This window comes from Pteropus vampyrus, unplaced genomic scaffold (genome assembly GCF_000151845.1).
Source record: "Pteropus vampyrus isolate Shadow unplaced genomic scaffold, Pvam_2.0 Scaffold22, whole genome shotgun sequence".
Lineage (NCBI taxonomy): Eukaryota > Metazoa > Chordata > Mammalia > Chiroptera > Pteropodidae > Pteropus > Pteropus vampyrus.
Window position 1 is genome coordinate 363,332 of NW_011888803.1, and position 19,628 is coordinate 382,959.

At 33.8% G+C, this 19,628-nt stretch overlaps 1 protein-coding gene across 1 annotated transcript in view; it reads left to right on the forward strand.

The window, feature by feature from the left end:
• MSH4 (mutS homolog 4) overlaps window positions 1-19,628 on the forward strand; it is a 67,723-nt gene that overhangs the window by 6,127 nt on the left and 41,968 nt on the right. The window contains exons 2-6 of the mRNA XM_011355515.2: window positions 945-1,127; window positions 7,725-7,888; window positions 9,173-9,283; window positions 12,029-12,144; window positions 13,007-13,180. Of these exons, the coding sequence (XP_011353817.1) occupies window positions 945-1,127; window positions 7,725-7,888; window positions 9,173-9,283; window positions 12,029-12,144; window positions 13,007-13,180 (748 nt within the window). The remainder of the gene's footprint in view (window positions 1-944; window positions 1,128-7,724; window positions 7,889-9,172; window positions 9,284-12,028; window positions 12,145-13,006; window positions 13,181-19,628) is intronic.

Genomic DNA, 19,628 nt, shown 5'->3' on the forward strand with positions numbered 1-19,628 from the left:
AAATTACATGAAATTCAGATTTCAGTATCTATAAAGTTTTATTGAAATAGAGCCATGCTCATTGATTTATGTATGGTCTATGGCTGCTTTCCCGTTAAAGTGTCAGAGTTGAGTAATTGTGACAAACCCTATATCCCACAAAGCCTAAAATATTTACCATCTGGCCCTTTATTAAAAAGTTCGCCAACCTGTGGTTTACAGTGCAAGAGAGGAGTTAGGACTGTATATGAAGGCTTGAGAATTGCCAGGAAATAAAAATTAATAGGAACCAAGATAGTAGACAAAATGCCTATAAAAATGTATAATGTTGATTTGTAAGCAATGGTGAAAAAGTATGGAACCCTGGGAAGCCAATAGTTAAGAGACAAACAGAAGAAAAAATATCTGGCAAAAGAAACTAAAAGCCAGTGGTTTGAAAATCAAAATAGAAAGTTGCATGGAAATCAAGGGGAATCAGAGAAAAGAGCCCCATTATTTTTTTTAAAGAACTTGTATGTGCCAAGATGCTATGCTAAGCTGTTTTTGTACATTCTTTCAAGTTTTATGACAACCTGTTAAAATAGGTAATATATCAATAGGTAAGTACATAAATAAGGAACTGAATTCAGGTGAGTTTAAAACTATTTGTACCATTTACTTGAGGAGAGAATTTCAATGAAGTCAATAAAGGAAAAGTGGGCTTATAATTACAAAGTAATTGTATCTGGTATATTTTAAGATTAGGAGGTCTTAGTGAATTTGTAAAAGCAAAAGCCATATTAGCAAGCACTTTTCCTTATATTTTAGTACAAGATTATCAATAATGTAATTTGTCATAATTTGTTATATTTAAAAATCAGCAGATGAAATTTTATAGCAAATGAAGATGGTATAAATTGTAGAGATTAATATGTTGTTATATAATTCTTAATTTTAATAACTGATATTTAATTTTTCTAATTTAGGTTCATGCTTTAGCAACAACAGATCTTATGCAGAAAAAACATTTGCATCAAAATTTACTTTTAGTACAAGCTCATCTTCTGCACGAGGTAGTAATTATCTTCAGACACTAAAAACTCCATTGTCTGCTGGAAATCCCCAGAGATCAGGTTATAAAAGTTGGACACCGCAAATGGGATATTCAGGTAAAATGAGTAGAATATTGACGTAGATGACTTTTTGAAACTTTAAATGTTTTGTAAATTCTAAATTAGGGTGGTTAGGTTCATTTGAAGTGATTTGTAACTGATATGAATGACTGAAAGATAAATACATTAATTTATCTATATCCATAATTTTAGACATGGTTAATAAGGCTTCATAGTTTCTGATAGTTTGTTAATAAATGCAGGTCTACATTATCTTAACCGTTCTGTCATAAAAGCTCAAAAAGTTGTCTCCCTTTATATGTGATGTTTATTTAAATCTAGAAGCTTATCCTGATAATACTATTGAGTGGTTTTTTAAAAAATACTTAAATTTTGATTTTATCTAAATCTACTAGTTTTTCTCAAAGGAAAAATGAATGAAATAAGTCTTCATGGGTAAGCATTATCCAAAGTACATCTAGTTGAATTTCTTGGTTATAGGGTATGTCAGTGTATTTACAAGATAATGATAAATTGTTTTTCTGAGTGGGTCTGTCAGCTACATTCTTACTAGCAATGTATGAGATATTTTGTTGATATACATAAGGTTTACAACATTATGATTAAACATTTATATAAGTTACAAAGTGATCACCCTGATAAATTTAGTACCCATTTGATATCATTCATAGTTATTACAAAATTATTGACCACATTCTTTGTTATACTTTACATTCCTATGACTATTTTGTAACTATCAATTTGTACCTCTTAATCTTTTTCCCCTTTTCACTCACCACCCTGCTCCCTCAACTCTCATCCCATCTGGAACCATCAAAATGTTTTCTGTATTTATAAGTTTGTTTCTGTTTTATTTATTTTGTTCTTTAGATTCCACATATAAGTGAAATCATATGGTATTTTTCTTTCTCTGTCTGACTCACTTCACTCAGCACAATACCTTCTAGGTCCATCCATGTTGCAGAAGGCAAGATTTCATTCTTTTTTTTTTATGGCTGAGTAATATTCCATTGTATACATGTACCACCTCTTCTGGCTGGCACATGGATATACAATGAAAGTAGACTCATATGGACAGGAGGCCTGTAGCACTCAGTCTACCTGTTGGGAAGGCAGTAGCATCAAGAGGACTATGGGAGACAAACTTGAGGAGAGGGTGAAGAAACAGGAAGAGTGGGCTACAGGAAGAGTGTAGTTGTCTGTATCAAGAGGGCTATAGGAAGGTTATTATATTAACATGCCAGGATTGTGAGATTGCCAAGGGACAGCACATTCTGGGTATGTGACTTGAGTATATGTTTTCATACCTACACGCTGGCCCACTGTGCTGCAGTGAAAACTGCAGGAGAGCCCTTCATCCTACAGAGTCCCTCTAGTATCCTGTACTGAAAATGCTTAATATTATGCATACTTTAAAAGAGAAGTACTCATAGGAATTCTGTTCATTATTGCAGAGCTTATATTGAAGGCTGAATTGGGAGCTGAGTGATAATAAATTGATAACTGGCATATCTCTTTTGACCACTTGACTTCCATGTGTATCCTACTACACACATTTGGACTCCTTTAAGGGTGGAATGATCTAAAAACATTCATTCCTGAAAAGTCTGAATCTTTAGTCATCCTAACTTTTTTTGGTTGCTGCAGTTTTCCATTAATCTTTGTTATTGGAAATACTAAGTGGTGCCTCAGAGAATCTCCTGGGTTCCATACATAGTCCACTTTGCCTCCATTGTATATAGCAATGTGATTTCCCCTTGGTAATCAGAGTCAACCGCCACCCTCCTTTTTTTTTAACCTGTTGGTTTGGTAGCATAAATAAAGAGCTCAAAATGGCCAGGTGGTAGTTTTGTCTTCCATATTAGTAGAACCATTGTTGTATCACCTGGTGGAACCAATAACCTTGTGGAGACTGTCATCTCCAGCAGAGCTCAAAGTTGCCAAGATGCGAAACAAAAATTCTTAAGGTGGGTTAGTAGGTATGCTAGTGAGACTAGCCACTCCCACTTCCACCCATTGATTCCTGGAGCTGTGTATTCTCGCTATGAGGAATACGGCATCATATAATGGTCTCTGATTCAAAATATACGCTGCATTCTCTAAGGCAGAACCCATTCTTTCAGGATGTTGTTTCCCAGTTGGTACTATAACTGAGTCTTCAATAAGCCATTCTGCCTTTCTGTTAAGCCAGACAATTCTGGATGATGGTGTATACAGTAAGACCAGTTGATTTAATGGGCATGAGCCCATTGATGTATTTCCTTTGCTGTGAAATGAGTTCTTTGATCAGAGACAGTACTATGTGGAGTGTCATGATGGTGGATAAGTCATTCTGTGAGTTCACAGAATGTGATGATGGTGGAAGCATTGTGGGCAAAGAAGGCAAATCCATATTTAGAATATTGTTTGTTCCAATGAGGGCAAATATCTTCTCCCTCCATGACGGAAGAAATCCAGTGTAATGAACCTAAGGTGGTGGGCTGTCTCCCTGGGGAGTATTGCTTTTGGGGGCATTTAATGTTGATCTCTGCTATTGGCAGATTAGGCACTAAGCTGTGTGGTTAACGAGATCATCTTTGGTAAGAGGAAGTTTGTATTTTTGAGCCCATGCATAGGCTCCATCCTTGTAACCATGGCCACTTTGTTCATGGGTCTTTTGTGGAAGCAATGGGATGGCTAGGAAAAGAGGCTACTTGACAGAGCATATCATTTTGTCCACATGATTATTAAGCGTCTCCTCTACAGTGAATGTCCTTTGATGGGTATTCACATGAAATACAAACATTTTAAAAGTTTATGCCCATTCTAAGAGAGTCACCATCTTCCAATTCTGTTCTTTTCAAGTCCCTGACCATCCAGCTAGACCATTAAAAACTGTTTATGTATGAGTCTAAATCTGTACTTCTGATCATCACTCATTTCATACATGTGGACGACAAATGTACTGCTCAGAATTCTGCCCAGGTTAAAAATCAAAGTGAACAAAACAACTCAAAAAATTAGAAGAGGGGAGGAAAAAAAATGGCGTAGATGATAGAAGCTCTGTTCATCCCTCTGCAACGGCAAAAGGTAGAACAACGGGGCAAGGACGCGGGGCTGCCAGGTCTTGAGCCGCTGAGTGACACAAAGGCTGCAGCAGAGGCAGTTGCCTCTTAAAGGGGCCACGTCTGCGAGTGGATTTTCACGGTGACAGACCTGCTCGCTCTGAGCACCAGTGCCGATTCGGCTGCGCAGGGGTCACCAGGGACTTACAAGGAGACATTTTCCGAGTGAGGGCTGAGGTGAGACTCGCTCTGTACAGAAGTGCTGACAGTATCCATTGTTCCCTTTTGAGCCCTCCCTCCTCCCAATGCGTAGACACAGCGCTGCCATAGCTGTGATGTCATCAAACTGGATAACAGAGGTCGCTCCGCCCAAAGGATTCCCTGAAACCTCACCTCCCCCAACTCGCCGTCCCACCCAGGTTTAGCCTCATCCAGGTATAGCCTCAGCCAGTCAGATGTTCCTTGCTGAGCAGCATCTAGACTCACACTGGAGCCAGGTGGCCTCGGTTTCTGGTGTGGCCTTTTGAGGCAGCTCTAAGCATGACATCTGTGGATCGCTTGCTGAATTTTAATAGGTGGCCCTGAAGGGGCAGAGTCTTGGGCTAAGTTTGGCCTGCAGCTGAACCCCTCTCAGGACTATGCCACTAGACCCCTACTTCACAAATCCACACTAATAAGACCGGGAGACTTAGGAGCTTTGCTTTGTACATAGAAACAGACATGGAAGGGCAGCCAAAATGGGAAGACAAAGAAACAGAAACCATATGACAGAACAGAACAGAGATCCAGATATAATGGAGTCAAGTAATCTAACAGATGCAGAGTTCAAAACACTGGTTATAAAGATGCTCAATGGACTTTTGGGAAGTGTAGATAAATTCAGTGAGAACTTCAACAAAGAGATAAAAAACATAAAAATGGAAATGGGAATTATAAAAGGGAACCAGTCTGAAATGAAGAACACATTATCTGAGATGAGAAGTATATTAAATGGAATAAGCAAAGGAATAAACAAAGTGAATAAAGAAAAAGATCAAATGCCCTACCTAGAGGACAGGAAAGCCAAGGACATGCAATCAGAATGGCAAGAGATAAGATGCCAAAACTATAAAAATAATTTAAGGAACATATGGGACACTATTAAGGGTCCAAATATCAGGCTGATCAATATAACTGAAGAAAATCAAGATGTTGAACAGCTGTTTGAAGAAATAATGATGGAAAACTTCCCTAACCTGGTGAAGGAAATAGACATAAAACCCCAGGAAGCTCAAAGAATTCCAAAAACCAGGGATCCAGAGAGGCCCACACCAAGATACATCATATTTAAAATGCCAAAGATTAAATAGAAAGAATATTAAAAGCAGCAAGAGAAAAACAAATAATTACATATTAGAGAACACCCATAAGACTGGCAGCTGATTTCTCAAAAGAAACTATGCAGGGCTTGGCAAAAAAATATTAGACCCAGGACCTACAGCCAAGAATAATTTATCTAGCAAAGCTATCATTTAGAGTTGAAGGACAGATAAAGAGCTTCCCAGGCAAAAATTAGCTAAAGGAATTTATCACCATCAAGCCAATATTACAGGAAATGTTGGAGGGACTTCTTTAAGAAGAAAAAACATGTATCAAAAACAGGAATAAAGAATGGTAACAACTAGATTCCTATCAATAAGTACCTTTAATGGAAAAGAATTAAGTGCGCCAACTAAAAGATAGAGTGGATGAATGGAAAGAAAAGACCCTTACATGTTTCCTATAAGAGACTCACTTCAGATTAAAAGACACACACAGACTAAAAGGATGGGAAAAGATATTGCTTTGACAGACCTAAAAGTTATTTAAGTCAGATAGAGAAAGATAAACACTATATGATTTCACTTATATGCGAATCTAAGGAACAAAAAGAACAAACTAATCAAAAACAGACTCACAAATATAATGGACAATTTGGCGTCAGTGGAGGGGGCTTTGGGGACCTGGGAGAATGGGATGAAGGGCTAAAGAAGTACAAATTAGAACCTGATGGATGGTCACAGGGATGGGGAACACAGCATAAAGAAAGCAGTTATCATTAATATGTTGGCTAGATGGAGGGTCAGGGGAGGGAGTGTGCAATTGAGGGGATCGTTTTATGAACTATATAGATGTCTAACCAATGTACTGTATACTTGAAACTAAAAAAAATAAGAAAGAAGTAGTAATGCATACCAAATATTTCAGTGGAGGAGTTTCTTAGAAAAGCAATAAAGGAAGATATAAAGGAAGATATTATCTATACAAAGGAGACATCTTTGAGATATAAAAAAAGGGTAGTAACTATTAATTTTTGTTATTGACTTAAAGTTCTCATAAAAACATTGAAATCATTAAGACTTAGTAAAAATTGTATTAGAAAGGTATAAACATCTCAAAAGAAAAATACAGAAAACAGATGTTAAAATTATGTTCCATTTTTATAGTAATTTTTAAAAATGTAAATTTAAGCACCTGTCTAATAGCCGATTATACTAATACATTTCAGAAGTCAGTTTTGGTAAGAATACTGTAACATTGTTTTTTCTCATATATTGCTGATGGAATTAAAAATTATTACAATTCTGAAAAGAAATTTGGCAATATATATGAGATCTTTTAAAATTGGTGGTTTTTCTTTATTTGACTTTAAGGGTCCACTTTAAGAAAATAATAATAGACCCAGAAAAAAGCTTTATGTATAAGGATACTCATTATAGTATTAATTTATAACAGAGATAACTAAATTTTCTTTTAGAAGTTTAAAGGAAATGTCTTTTGAGTATACTGAATTTCCACTGGAATTTGGTATTTATTTTACAATTAAAAATAGGAAGTTCATATTCTTTTGCAGAACTTAAGCTCACTTCTGTAGATCTAATATAAACTCAGTCTCTATGTATAACATTTGTAGTGGGTAAGAGCACTGGCTCAGGAGCGAGGCTGCCTGGGTACAAATTCTGACTCTACCAGTTCCATCTATGCCTCAGTGTCCTTATAAGTAAATGGAGAAAATATTGATGTCTATTTGATAGAATTGTTATGATAATTAAATGAGTAAATCTGAGTTAATAACTTAGAACATTCTTGGCACATTAATAAAATATCCATTACACAGATGTCTCATCATTGGAGTTTATAGTTGTATAGTGTTTTATACTTTATAAAATGCGTTTGTATATATAATCCTATTTGATCCTTTCAGCCACCTCTTGAGTTAGGCAGGGCAGTTATTACATTTTATTTTGTGATAATTTATTATGAAATGATTTGCTCAAATCATACAGCTTTTATGACAGAGTAAGATAATCTAGGTTTCTAATCCCAAATTCAGTGTTTCTTTAATGATTTCATTTCAATAAAATTCAAAGTAGGACAATGTATAAATTTATTGATTCTTAAGTAAAGTTAAGTTTTAGCAAAATGCTTTAAGAATTAACATTTTTATTTGGTCTGGATTATTTTCTTGGACATTAATAGCCATGTCCTAGTCTTGATGCCGTGAAATCTTCAGGGAAAAACAAGAAATTATTATTAATGTTTCTACATTTCTTTAAAAAAATTTTTTTAGCGGCTACATCCTCATCTGCAGTTTCTGTACACTCCTCATCAGTTATTGTAGCTGTCGTAGAAGGGAGAGGGCTTGCCAGAGGTGAAATAGGAATGGCAAGTATTGATTTAAAAAGCCCACAAATTGTATTATCTCAGTTTGCAGACAACACAACATATGCAAAGGTAAGAATTTATAATCCTAGATAATGGTTCATCTAGTGGGCACTATGCAGATTTTCAAGTCAGTACTTCACTAATTAGTTTACTTTTTGGTAGAATACAGGTTATTCAGTATGTTACTATGTTAATCTGAATTAAGATAAAATTATTTTACAAATGATATTAATTTTTTTAGTATATATAGTTGTAAAAATTGTGCTTTGCTGTTACTTAAACATTCCAAATTACTGTTAATATTATTTTCTATAATTAATATCTTTAATAATTATTGGACTCATCCAAAGATAATATATGTAATAATGCTATCTTCAAAATGTTATTTATACCAAACCGTATTTGAATTTGATTTTTGAGAGTTAAAGGAAACTGATCTCTTAGATCAGTCAGAAATTTAGTCTCTTCTTGCCTTTACTTCCTATTACTCAATAATTTGGGCCACTGGTCTCATGTCATGGGAATTTGTGTGACTTAACAAGTAGAGGTAGTCTACTCCTACTTTCTATATTCTAAAAAGTTATTTGACCCAATTATTATTATTAAAAAAAGATAGTATCTTATTTTATTTCTAGTGTTTTTTTATTCCTTTCTCTAAATCTCCTTTATAGTTCCCCAGTACATAGGCTTCCTTTTTCTACCTAATAATTAAAATTTTAATATACCTAACCACCTAAATGCACCTAAATACCTTTATCTCTTGAGTACTTTACATTTTTATGCAATTTAAAAAGAATAAGAAAAAATTTTTATGAAACAGAAATGTTAGTCAAACTGACTAAGAATTTTTGTGTCTAGAGTAGTTCCAAGAAATACACCTTATATTGTGAAAAGCATTGTCATAAAGCAGATGTTTTTCATCTTTAATTTTTTTACTTTTGAACTAAGCTGTACCGGTATGGTCATATCGATTGTATCACCATAGTTAGACTATTGAATGTGTTTCATGGAGATGGAAAAAATACTGAATAGAAGAATTTATTTAAAAAAATATTTCAAGAATACATATTTGATAAATTCAAATTAATTTTTGTGGCTTAGAGATGTTACAAACTATTATGAGTAAAATATAGCCTATGTTTATGATAATATTTTATACTTACATATGCTATATGTTTAATATACAATCAGTAGAAATACATTTTCATTGAAATATATGATTAGGACAGTTGTATTTTGCATCTCTATTAATTAATTTTAAATACTTCCCTCTCAGAAAAAATATGAAACATTTTTTTGTTTTAGAGAATCCTAAGCTTACATTTGAGCAATTGATTATTCAAATGATTTTAGGTGATCACTAAACTCCAAATTTTATCACCTTTGGAAATAATAATGTCAAATACTGCTTGTGTTGTGGGGAATTCAACCAAGTTGTTTACTCTGATCACAGAAAATTTCAAGGTAAGTGATTTTATTCTCATTAGTAACATTTGAGATCTTTTTAATTTATTTAAAATCCATTTTGTAATATTATTCTAAAGAACAATATTTTGAGTAACTTCATATTTAGTACTCTGTAGTACACACTAAATACAAGTTCTTATCTAAAGGACTATTAATATTTATACTGAAAATGACAGGGAATCCACTTATTTGATTTGGCACCCTTTATCTACTTTAAGAGGAAAAATGTTTTAGGTAATAAGGTTTCTTAAGTATACAGGAGGCACACCCTTAAGAGAAAGCATGGATTTCCTTAAGTATAGTTTCCTGGAAACTATACTTATTGTGCTGGCAGACTAATTGAAATTGAAGTTCTTGTTCTTCTAGAGGATAGCAGCTATCAGCAAGTACTTTTCCTTTAGAAATTTGATGTATATTACAGAATTGTTTCAGCCTCCCCTAGTATGTACTACCTCACTTTACCTTACTACTTTAGCCTCCATCTGTGGGACTGTGACACATAAGTGCTCTGGAACATTATGCAACCAGTGCACTTCCCCTCAGAAAGGGCCTTTCCACCATGTAGTTTATCTCTTACCTCTAGCAAATCTCCCTGCATTGTGAGATGGGGGCTGTTGTTTCTGAAAGAAGTAGGCAGCATCACAGTTGGAATAATTCCTGATAAGTTCAAATTATTTTCACAATATACCATATTTTGTGTGTTTTTAGACTTTAACACTTTTGGAACCAAACTAGATTTCGGGTCCGATGAGTTCTTTTTTGTTCTTAATATACAGTATCTGCATTCATGTAAGATTTGTAGTGGTGCTCTTAGAGATCTTATGTAGCTCAGCTCTCTTTGACTCATTGCCAGAAATGGTCCCTCTTGTAAATCTGTTGTCTATTAGACAAGATTCTTGATCTGTTGTTTCTTTCATTCATTATTTCTAACTTGTTTTCGTCACCCTTATTAATGTATAGTTCTCCAACTTCTGTTATTTTGTTCTGATTAAGCATTCTAAGTTTTTGGTTGTAAATAATAGAAATTCATCTTAAACTAGCTTAAGTAAAAAAGGAAATTTATTGGCTTATGTAAATGGAAAGTCAAATGGTTGGATAGATGCTATTCCTTCTCTCATCTCCACCTTCATCTTCGTTTCTACTTGCCAGTGGATTATCTCGATGAGGCTTAAAGAAGGCAATTGCTGATTGTTCCAGGCTAAAGTCATGTCAGCTAACCCAACTCTGAGAAAAAAGAACTTCTTTCTTCTAATGTCCATATATAAATTCCAGGGAAGGATCCTAACTGGTTCTTTTTTGTTCATGTTCCCAGATGTTAGGCTAATCACTCTTTCTAGGGATAGAGACACTATAATTGATTAACTCCAGGACATGTGCTTTTCACTGTGGGTCACAGAATACTATAAATGACAGTCCTACCAGAACCATGTAGAATGTGGGATAGATGAATCCTCCAGAGGTAAAAACAATATATATTTACTACACTTGAGATGTAAGGCAATATAGGATAGGGCTTAAGAATAGAGGAGTTGGACTGTTTTTTTTGCAAATTCTGATTTTCAGTGACCTTATGCAAGTTAACTTCTTTGAGCTTCAATTTTTTTCATCAGTACAATAGGGACAATAATAGTATTTATCTCTTAGAGGACTGATATTTTATAGAGGGCAATCATAAATAACCTCACCAATAAGGTTACATTTGGCCAAGCTCCTGAATAGAGTGAGATAGCAAGCCATGGAAGTATTTGGGGTAAAAGTATGACAAGCAGAAGGAAAAATCAATATTGCTGTTATTATTACCATACAATAAAATGACCTTCATTAAATTAGAAGCAGCATGAAATGGCAGGAACATGGAATTTGTAAGTCAAAACTTCTAAATTCAAGTTTCAACTTTGTCACATACTAACCGTGTGATATCAAAAGTGACTTGACTTTTCAGAATTATGCCATAGGATTATTGTGAAGATTAAATGACATAACGGTTAAAACAGTCTTAGCATATGACAAATTATGTTTATGATTTTTCTCAGTCTTACAGCTTTTTCAGTTTAGTGTTATTATATTACCTTACCTATTTTATTCAAAGTAGTTATACCTTTTACTCTACAACTTCATGTTTTTTTCTCTTTTTAAAAAATTTCATTATTTTTTCTTTATTTTAAGTCACCTCAGGTTTATATCACTTCATAGATTCGATAGGTGGAATTGATGTTTTCATCTTCCTCAGCTAGCACATTGTAAGGATCTACTCATTCTCAATTATGATACAGTATATCAGGCTGATTATAAAACCTGTGTGATATTGTTGGCTGTAGAATAAAATTACTAGAAGGCAGAGACTCTTATGTTTATTTTTTATTATCATTCCTAATATAGTCAGTTAAATTTCATGTGAGCATGTTCTAATAAGAGCTCCAGACTATACTATTTAGTTCACTTAACAAGACAGATAATTATTCTTTTTCTTGTAAATAACTTAGAAATGTTTTTATTAAATTCTGGAGAACATTAAAAAGTAAACTTTGTATAATATTTAAGGCACATGCTCATGTTCAGTTATGTGTTTAAGAAAGCAGTTTTGGTCCCTCTCACTCTCTGCCTCCGAGAGGAGATCACACTGTCTGTTGAGTGTTATTCCTTTTCTAATAAACTTCCTTTTTAACTCAAAAAAAAAAAAAAAAAGTTTTGGGCAAGTGCATTAAACTTAAAATTTATTTGGAAATTAAAATTTCTTTTCAGTATGTTAATTTCACTACTGTCCAAAGGAAATACTTCAATGAAACAAAAGGATTAGAATACATTGAACAGTTATGCGTAGCAGAATTCAGCACTGTCCTAATGGAGATTCAGTCCAAGTAAGTTATAACTTAAGGGAAGTAATATTTAGTGTGAGTTCCACAAGGACAAGATCTTTTGTCTGTTTTGTTCTCTGCTATATTCCTACCACCTAGAAAAGTGCCTGGCTCATAATACAAGTGAATAATTATTGAAATAGTAAAATAGTTAAAACTTATACACAGGGCATATCTAGCTAACTTAATTTATATAGAATTTCTCCAAATTAATCATAAATTATTTCTCTAATGATTGTTGCTTACTTTGGAGTGAAAAGCTCAAGTAGCTACAGTAAACTAGGAGTGTGAGGGCACAGAAGTGAAACAGTTAAAGCTTGTGTTCCTATTGCTTCATACCATTATTTCTAAAAGATTCAACATGAGACAGGGAATGATATTTTTGAAACAGATATCTCTTAGAATGTGCTAAATAGGTCACTTTCTTTGAGCCAAGTTGGCTCACTTGTTTACTCAGTTAATCACAATGACTACCCTCACCAAGATCATAATGTACTTTCCTGTTCTTCAGGACCTCCTGACTCCACTGTTAAACCTCAGACTCTTTAAGCATTATTTGAATACTTAGACTGGTACATCAAAAATTGACACAAATTACTATTGAATGTTGACTTTTAACACTTGATTTATTGGAAATCTAGTATCCTTTAAATGTCAGACTTCAGAAAATTTATGTTTTTAGAGGTACTTTATGTAGTATTTAAAAATTAGGAATAGTTGGTGTTCTTTTTCTCTTTGAACTTAAGCAGTGCTATGCTGCAAATATTTATAATTTTCCTAATATTAAGATAAAAATACATCTTTTATAGCAATAATTTTTTTTATTCTAAAGATTTATAGTGATGTACCATTGGTCACCTTACAGGTATTACTGCCTTGCAGCTGTTGCAGCTTTATTAAAATACGTTGAATTTATTCAAAATTCAGTTTATGCACCAAAATCTCTGAAGATTTCATTCCAAGGTAGTGAAAAGACAGCCATGATAGATTCATCATCAGCCCAAAACCTTGAATTACTAATTAATAATCAAGACTGTAGGTAAGATCACCCATTTTTTTCTTACAAAATTTTATTGTCATATTTTTTATGAACAATTACTTTACATTTCTGTAAATGTTTAATGGAAAATGATTGAATAAATATTTTTAATCATCATATCATTGTTACTGAATTGCTCAGATATTTTATCAAAATCAGGTTATAAAAAGATATTTATGGATATGACAGAAGCATCATGCCAGAGTGAGAGAACTCCTTTGTTTCTCCCCTTAAACTTGCAACAAATGGGACAACTACAACTCAACAAAGGATCCCTTGCTGAACAAACATGCCTGAACAATCCATGCATTAGGACATCTGAAGGTGGGCATATTGGAACACATAGGGAGGCAGGAAGTGAGGAAAGATAGGGACAGCAGCTTCTGATGCAGTTTGGAGCTTACTGCAACTCTAGTGATAGCAGAAGCAGAGGAGAAATCAGGCTTCACACTATGTAGGGCCTGGTGCATAAGAGGGGCAGAAGCCATTTCTCTTTGAGAAAAGCATCTCCCTTACCCTTCCCCATTTTGATAGAGTCAGGTGGATATGGCTGGGAAGCTTAAAATAATACAGTGGTGCCAACTGCCATTACTGGAAGGGGGGTGAAGTCACAAGATTGAGACCTTGCCTCCCTGAGTCCAATTCCTAACAAAGCCTGGTAAAGAAAGCTGGGAAGCTTTAAACAACACAATAGGATGATAGCCGTTACTGGAAGGGAGTGGAGTCACAGGTTGGCGAGCTTACCTCCCCCTCCCACATTACCTGGCAGAACCTGGTAAAGAAACCTTAGACTCTCAAGCACCATAGCAAAAAGAAAGTACTCTACCTGTCAACTTGCTGAATTGTTGAGAGCAAAATAGATTCTAAATAAGAAAAGGTTTTTTACCGCAAATGCACAGGCAGAGAAACAATCCATCAAATACCATGAACAACCAAGGTAATTTGGGAACACAGAAAGAAAGTGAAATGTCTCTAGGAACGAAACTCATTCATGGAATACGATTATTTAAATTATAGAGAATTCAAGATTGCAGTTATGAAGAAACTCAGCGATGTATAAGAGAACACAGAAAGGCCATTTAATGAGCTCAGTAATAAAGTCAGTTAACAAAAGGAATACTTAACCAAAGAGATTAAAATTATTAAAAAAAAAAAAAAGAGCCAAACAAATTTTGGAGCTGAAGAACTCAATAAAGGAAATACACTAGAGAGCACTGAAAAAGGAGCAGACCAGATGGAAGAGAGAGAAATCTAGAAATCACCCAGGAGGAAGAAGAGAGAGAACTAAGAGTTAAAAAAAAAATTGAAATAACTTTATGAACTATCTGACTCCTTTAGAGAGAGGAACATAAGGATAAATAAGTATGCCAGAAGGTGAAGATAGAAAGGAACAGAAATAATTAATGAGAATTTCCCATGCCTATAGAAAAAACTGGACTGTACAATAGAGGAAGCTAACAATACCTACTTATGTCAATGCAAAAAGACCCCCAAGACACATTTTATTTAGACTCTCAAAAATTAATGACGGAGAAAGAATTATCAGAGCATTTGAGATCTTGCTTGCTGATATATGTCATCAGTTTGACTCAGATAAACTCATAAAAATTTAAGAAAAAAATTCTCAAAATAGCCAGGGGAAAAAAAGACTGTAATCTACAAAGGAAACTCCATTAGATTATTATCAGATTTCTCAATAGAAACATAACACAGGAGAGGGTGAAAGGAAGTTTTCAGAATATTGGAAGAGGAACCATCAGCCAAGGATAATATATCCAGCAAAGTTATCCTTTAGATATGAAGGAGAAATAAAGTCTTTCCCAGACAGACAAAAGCTGAGAGAATTTACCACTGCAGGGCCTACATTACAAGAATTGTTGAAAGGAGCTCTTTTACTGGAAACAAAAGAATATAAAAGTTTGCGTAAGATGACTAATAGCAGAAAACTGCAAAACTACTTCAAAATAGGCTATTAAGCATTTAATTATAAAGGTTAAAGGGGGCAAGGGGAGCATTAAAAATAACTTTACTGCAATTTGGTAACAAATGCACAACATAAAAAGGGATAATTTGTGACAAAATCAAAAGGAGAGGAGGAAATTACTGAACAGGTACAGGTGAATGAAGATAAGAGGAAATCAGAAGAAAGACTATTGTATGTACAAAAGATTTTACACAAACCTAATGGTAACCACAAAACAAAAATTCAGAGTTGAGACATGAAACATAAAAACAGAGGAAATGGAGAAAATAATAGAAAATGACCAAACTAAAATAGAACTGCAAGGGAAAGGAAACAATGGAAATACAGAACAACCAGAAAACAAAAGATAAAATAGCTAGAGTAAGTCCTTATCTATCAATAATTACCTTAAATGTAAATGGATTGAATTCACCAGTCAAAAGACACAGAGTAATGGGATGGTTTAAAAACAAGACCTACAGGAGATTCATCTCAGCTCCAAAGATAAACATAGGTTCAAAAGAAGACGGTGGAAGATGATATTTCAAGCAAATGGCATCCAGAGAAAAGCAGGGGTAACAATACTTATATCAGACAAAATAGATTCAAGACAAAAAGTAATGAGACCAAGATGGACATTTTATGATAAAGGTGACAACTCATCAAGAAGACATAACACTTATCAATGCACCCAACTTGGGACCCACCAAAATATATGCACCCACCTTTGGACCACCAAAAATATATACGAAGCAATTACTAATAGACCTATAGGGAAAAACTTAACAAAAATACAATTGTAGTATGGAATCTGTATACCCCATTAACAGCAATAGATAGATCATCCAAACAGAAAGTCAGTAAGGAAATATCGGCCTTAAGTGACACATTAGAGTAAATGGATTTAATCAATATTTTTAGAACTTTCCATCCCAAAATGATGGAATATATATTCTTCTAAAGTGCACATGGAACATTCTCAAAGATAGACTGTATGTTGTGGCACAAAACTGGTCTCAATAAATTTAAGAAGATTGAAATTATATCATGCATATTTTCCAACCACAATGCTTTGAAATTGGGAATAACTGGCAAAAAGAAACAGGAAAAATGTTTAATCTACAAATATGTGTAGATTAAACAACATGATACTAAACAATAACTGGCTCAAAGAAATAAAAGAAGTGATCAAAAGATATATAGACACAATGAGAATGATAATACGACATCAAAATTTTGGGGATATAGCAAATCAATCGATGTGATATACCACATTAACAAGATACAAGATAAAATCAAATAATAGATGCAGAAAAAGTATTTGACAAGATACAACATCCACTTATGATTAAAAAAACACTCAATAAAATAAGTCTAAAAGGAGACTACCTCAACATAATAAAAGCCATATATGACAAACTCAGCTAATATACTCAGTGTTGAAAAATTGCAAGCTTTTCCTCTAAGATCAGGAACAAAACAAGGACAGTCACTCTCACTACTATTATTCAATGTAGTACTGGAAGTCCTAGTTAGAGCGTTTAGACAAAAATAAAAGGTATCCAAATTGGTAATGGAGTAAAACTGTCACTTTGCAGGTGATAATTTTCTAAAGACTCCACCAAAATGACTATTAAAGACAATAAATACATTAAAGGTGCATTTTTATATACTAACAATGAAACATCAGAAGGAGAAATGAAGAAAACAATCCCATTTACAGTTGCAACAAAAAGAATAAAATATCCAAAGTAAACTTTACAAAGGAGGTAAAGGAACTGTAAACAGAAAACTACTAGACATTGTTGAAAAGTGAAATTTTGATTTGTCACAAGATATATGAACCTTGAAAACATGCTAAGTGGAATAAGCCAGATGAAAGGAAAAATATGATTTCACTTATATAAGGTACCTAGAATAGATAAATTCATAGAAACAGAAAGTAGATTGGCGGTTACCAGATGCCAGGGGAATTGGGACATGATGAGTTAATATTTAATGGATTTAGAGTTTCTGGGATGATAGAAAGATTCTGGAAATGGAGAGTTGTGATAGTTACACAACATTTCAAGTGTACCTAATGACACTGAATTGTGCACTTAAAGTGGTTGAAATGGTAAATTTTATGTTTTACGTCAAAAAAAAAAAAAAAAAGAAGATACTGTTTGTACTCTTTTACCAACCTCTCCCTAAAGTTGGGAAAGGGTACAAACTTTGCACCTATAAGATGAATAAGATTTGAGGATCAAATGTATAACATGGTGACTATAGCCGATAACACTGTATTGTGTAATTGAAATTTACAGAGGAAGTAGAACTTAAATGTTCTATCATGCACACACAAATAAATATGTGAGGTGATGAATGTGTTAACTAGATGGGAGGAATGCTTTCACTTTTGTTTGTAAATGTCTGCATCAAAATGATGGGATCGTGGTGGTGGGTAGGGAGAGACAGAAGGGGACTGAGAGAGAGGGAGAGAGAGTTAATTGGATTTGGTTAAGGAATAAAAGGGGAGTAATTAAGAAGGGCTTTCTGAGGTGAGTTTTGATATATAAGCCGAAGAAGTAGAAAAGCTGTTAAAATAGTGAAAAACATGAAGTTGTGAAAGCATGATTTTCAATATAACAATAAGGTATGTGCAAAGAAACTATAAGCTATTTAATATTACTGGTTGGTAAAGTGGAAGGTGGGAGTAAGTATACTTAGAGTAGTTAAGTCTCAGCTTTTAGTAATTAAATATAACTTCAGACATCAATGAAAAGGATAAACTTTAAATGATTATGAATTTTAGTATTAAGAGTACTGAAGGGAATGAAGAGTACTTTAGACAACTGAAACCTTAAAGCTCTCAGTGCTAGTTTAGTCATAGCTGTTTAAATATCTCTGTCACTTCATGTGCATTCTTACCTTGGCTTCACATTCTATTATGTGAAATCTCCAGACATTATTTGCTATTGGAAATTGAGAAATCTAGACTATCTAATTTTGTTTATTATTCACTTTAATCATTACGGACAGTTTAGATCTATCTTGGTACTGTTGTTACTGCTTTTAATAAAGGCAAAAGTACTGTATATACTAACTTTTAGTTACCCATCAATATAGTGGCCTTGACACCTTCTTTGCAGTTCCACTGTATAATAGTGGTTTAAAATTATAGCCTTTTTAGGAATTTATAGTTAATTATTGCTATTATTCCTTTTCAGCTAAGCAAAGTAATATTTTGTTTCTATTGCTACATATAAAGGGTTAAAATAACCTTATCTGGAAAAATTATTCCGTCATTGACTTTCTATGTTATAATAACAGAGCAACATAGAAGTTAATGGCCAAGCCTGATAATTATTACAAAATATTTTATACTCAGTTTTACTTTGTCACATTTTATAGTTCATCATTATTTATCATTATCATTGTCAAACATTGCTTGAGTTTCCGCTATAAATTAAGTGATAGGATATCTGACCTTCAGGAGGTCGTATTATAGTTGAAAAGGAGAAACTGAGAAGTTTTCACAGATTTAATATCAGATTAAAAGATGAATATTCTACCCACTGAACTGAGTAGCTCTAATGCTTCTATAGACTTGTTACCTGTCAGTTCTTTTTTTCACCCATTGATTTCTACAGCAAATGGCAGGTTTGGGTGTACTCTTCACTTCCATTGTTCCTGCAGAAGCCAAGTTCTCAAAAAATTTAATTTTTTTTTTTTTTTTTTTTTTTTTTTTTTTTGCCTATGATAAGTGACAAGCCCTAGCCAGGACTTAATTTGAGTAGTTCTCTAAAAATTTATTTCAATTGATATACCAACACTCTGGAACTCTGATAACTAAAATTTAAGAGTCATTCTTATTTCCTCTCTCTTCTCAATCTAGATTCAATTATCAGAAAATTCTCTTGACTCAACCTACAGAGTACACACCAATTCTGGATTACTTTTTACCATTTCTAAGGCTATAACCCTAATGCATACCTTCATTATTTTAGCCTGGACTACTATAGTAGCCCCTAATTTATCTCTCTGCCTTCTTCTTACTCCTACAATTAGTCTATTTTGGACCTAATGGCTAAAGTGTGATCCTTTTAAACCAGAAATCAGATCTTGCAACTCTCATTTAAAACCTTCCAGTGGCTCCCGTTACATTTAGAATAGAATCCAGACTTTTTACCACAGCGTATAGGGACTTCTGTGTCCTGACCTCTACTTCTTCATTCATCTCCCTCCATTCATACCCTTACTTGCAAAGTTCTACCAATCTTGATCTTTGTTTCTGGAGCCAGAGTTCCTGGGCTTAAATTGCTGTTCTGCTACCTTTGGAAACCTTGGGTGAATTACTTAATTGCTGTGCTTCAGTTTTTTTTCATTATAACATGTGCCTAATAATAGCATCTACCTCATACCATGGTTGTTAGAATTAAATAAATAAATATATATATAAATAAATGCTTGATGACAGAAACCAGATATTCGCATAGTGGCAAA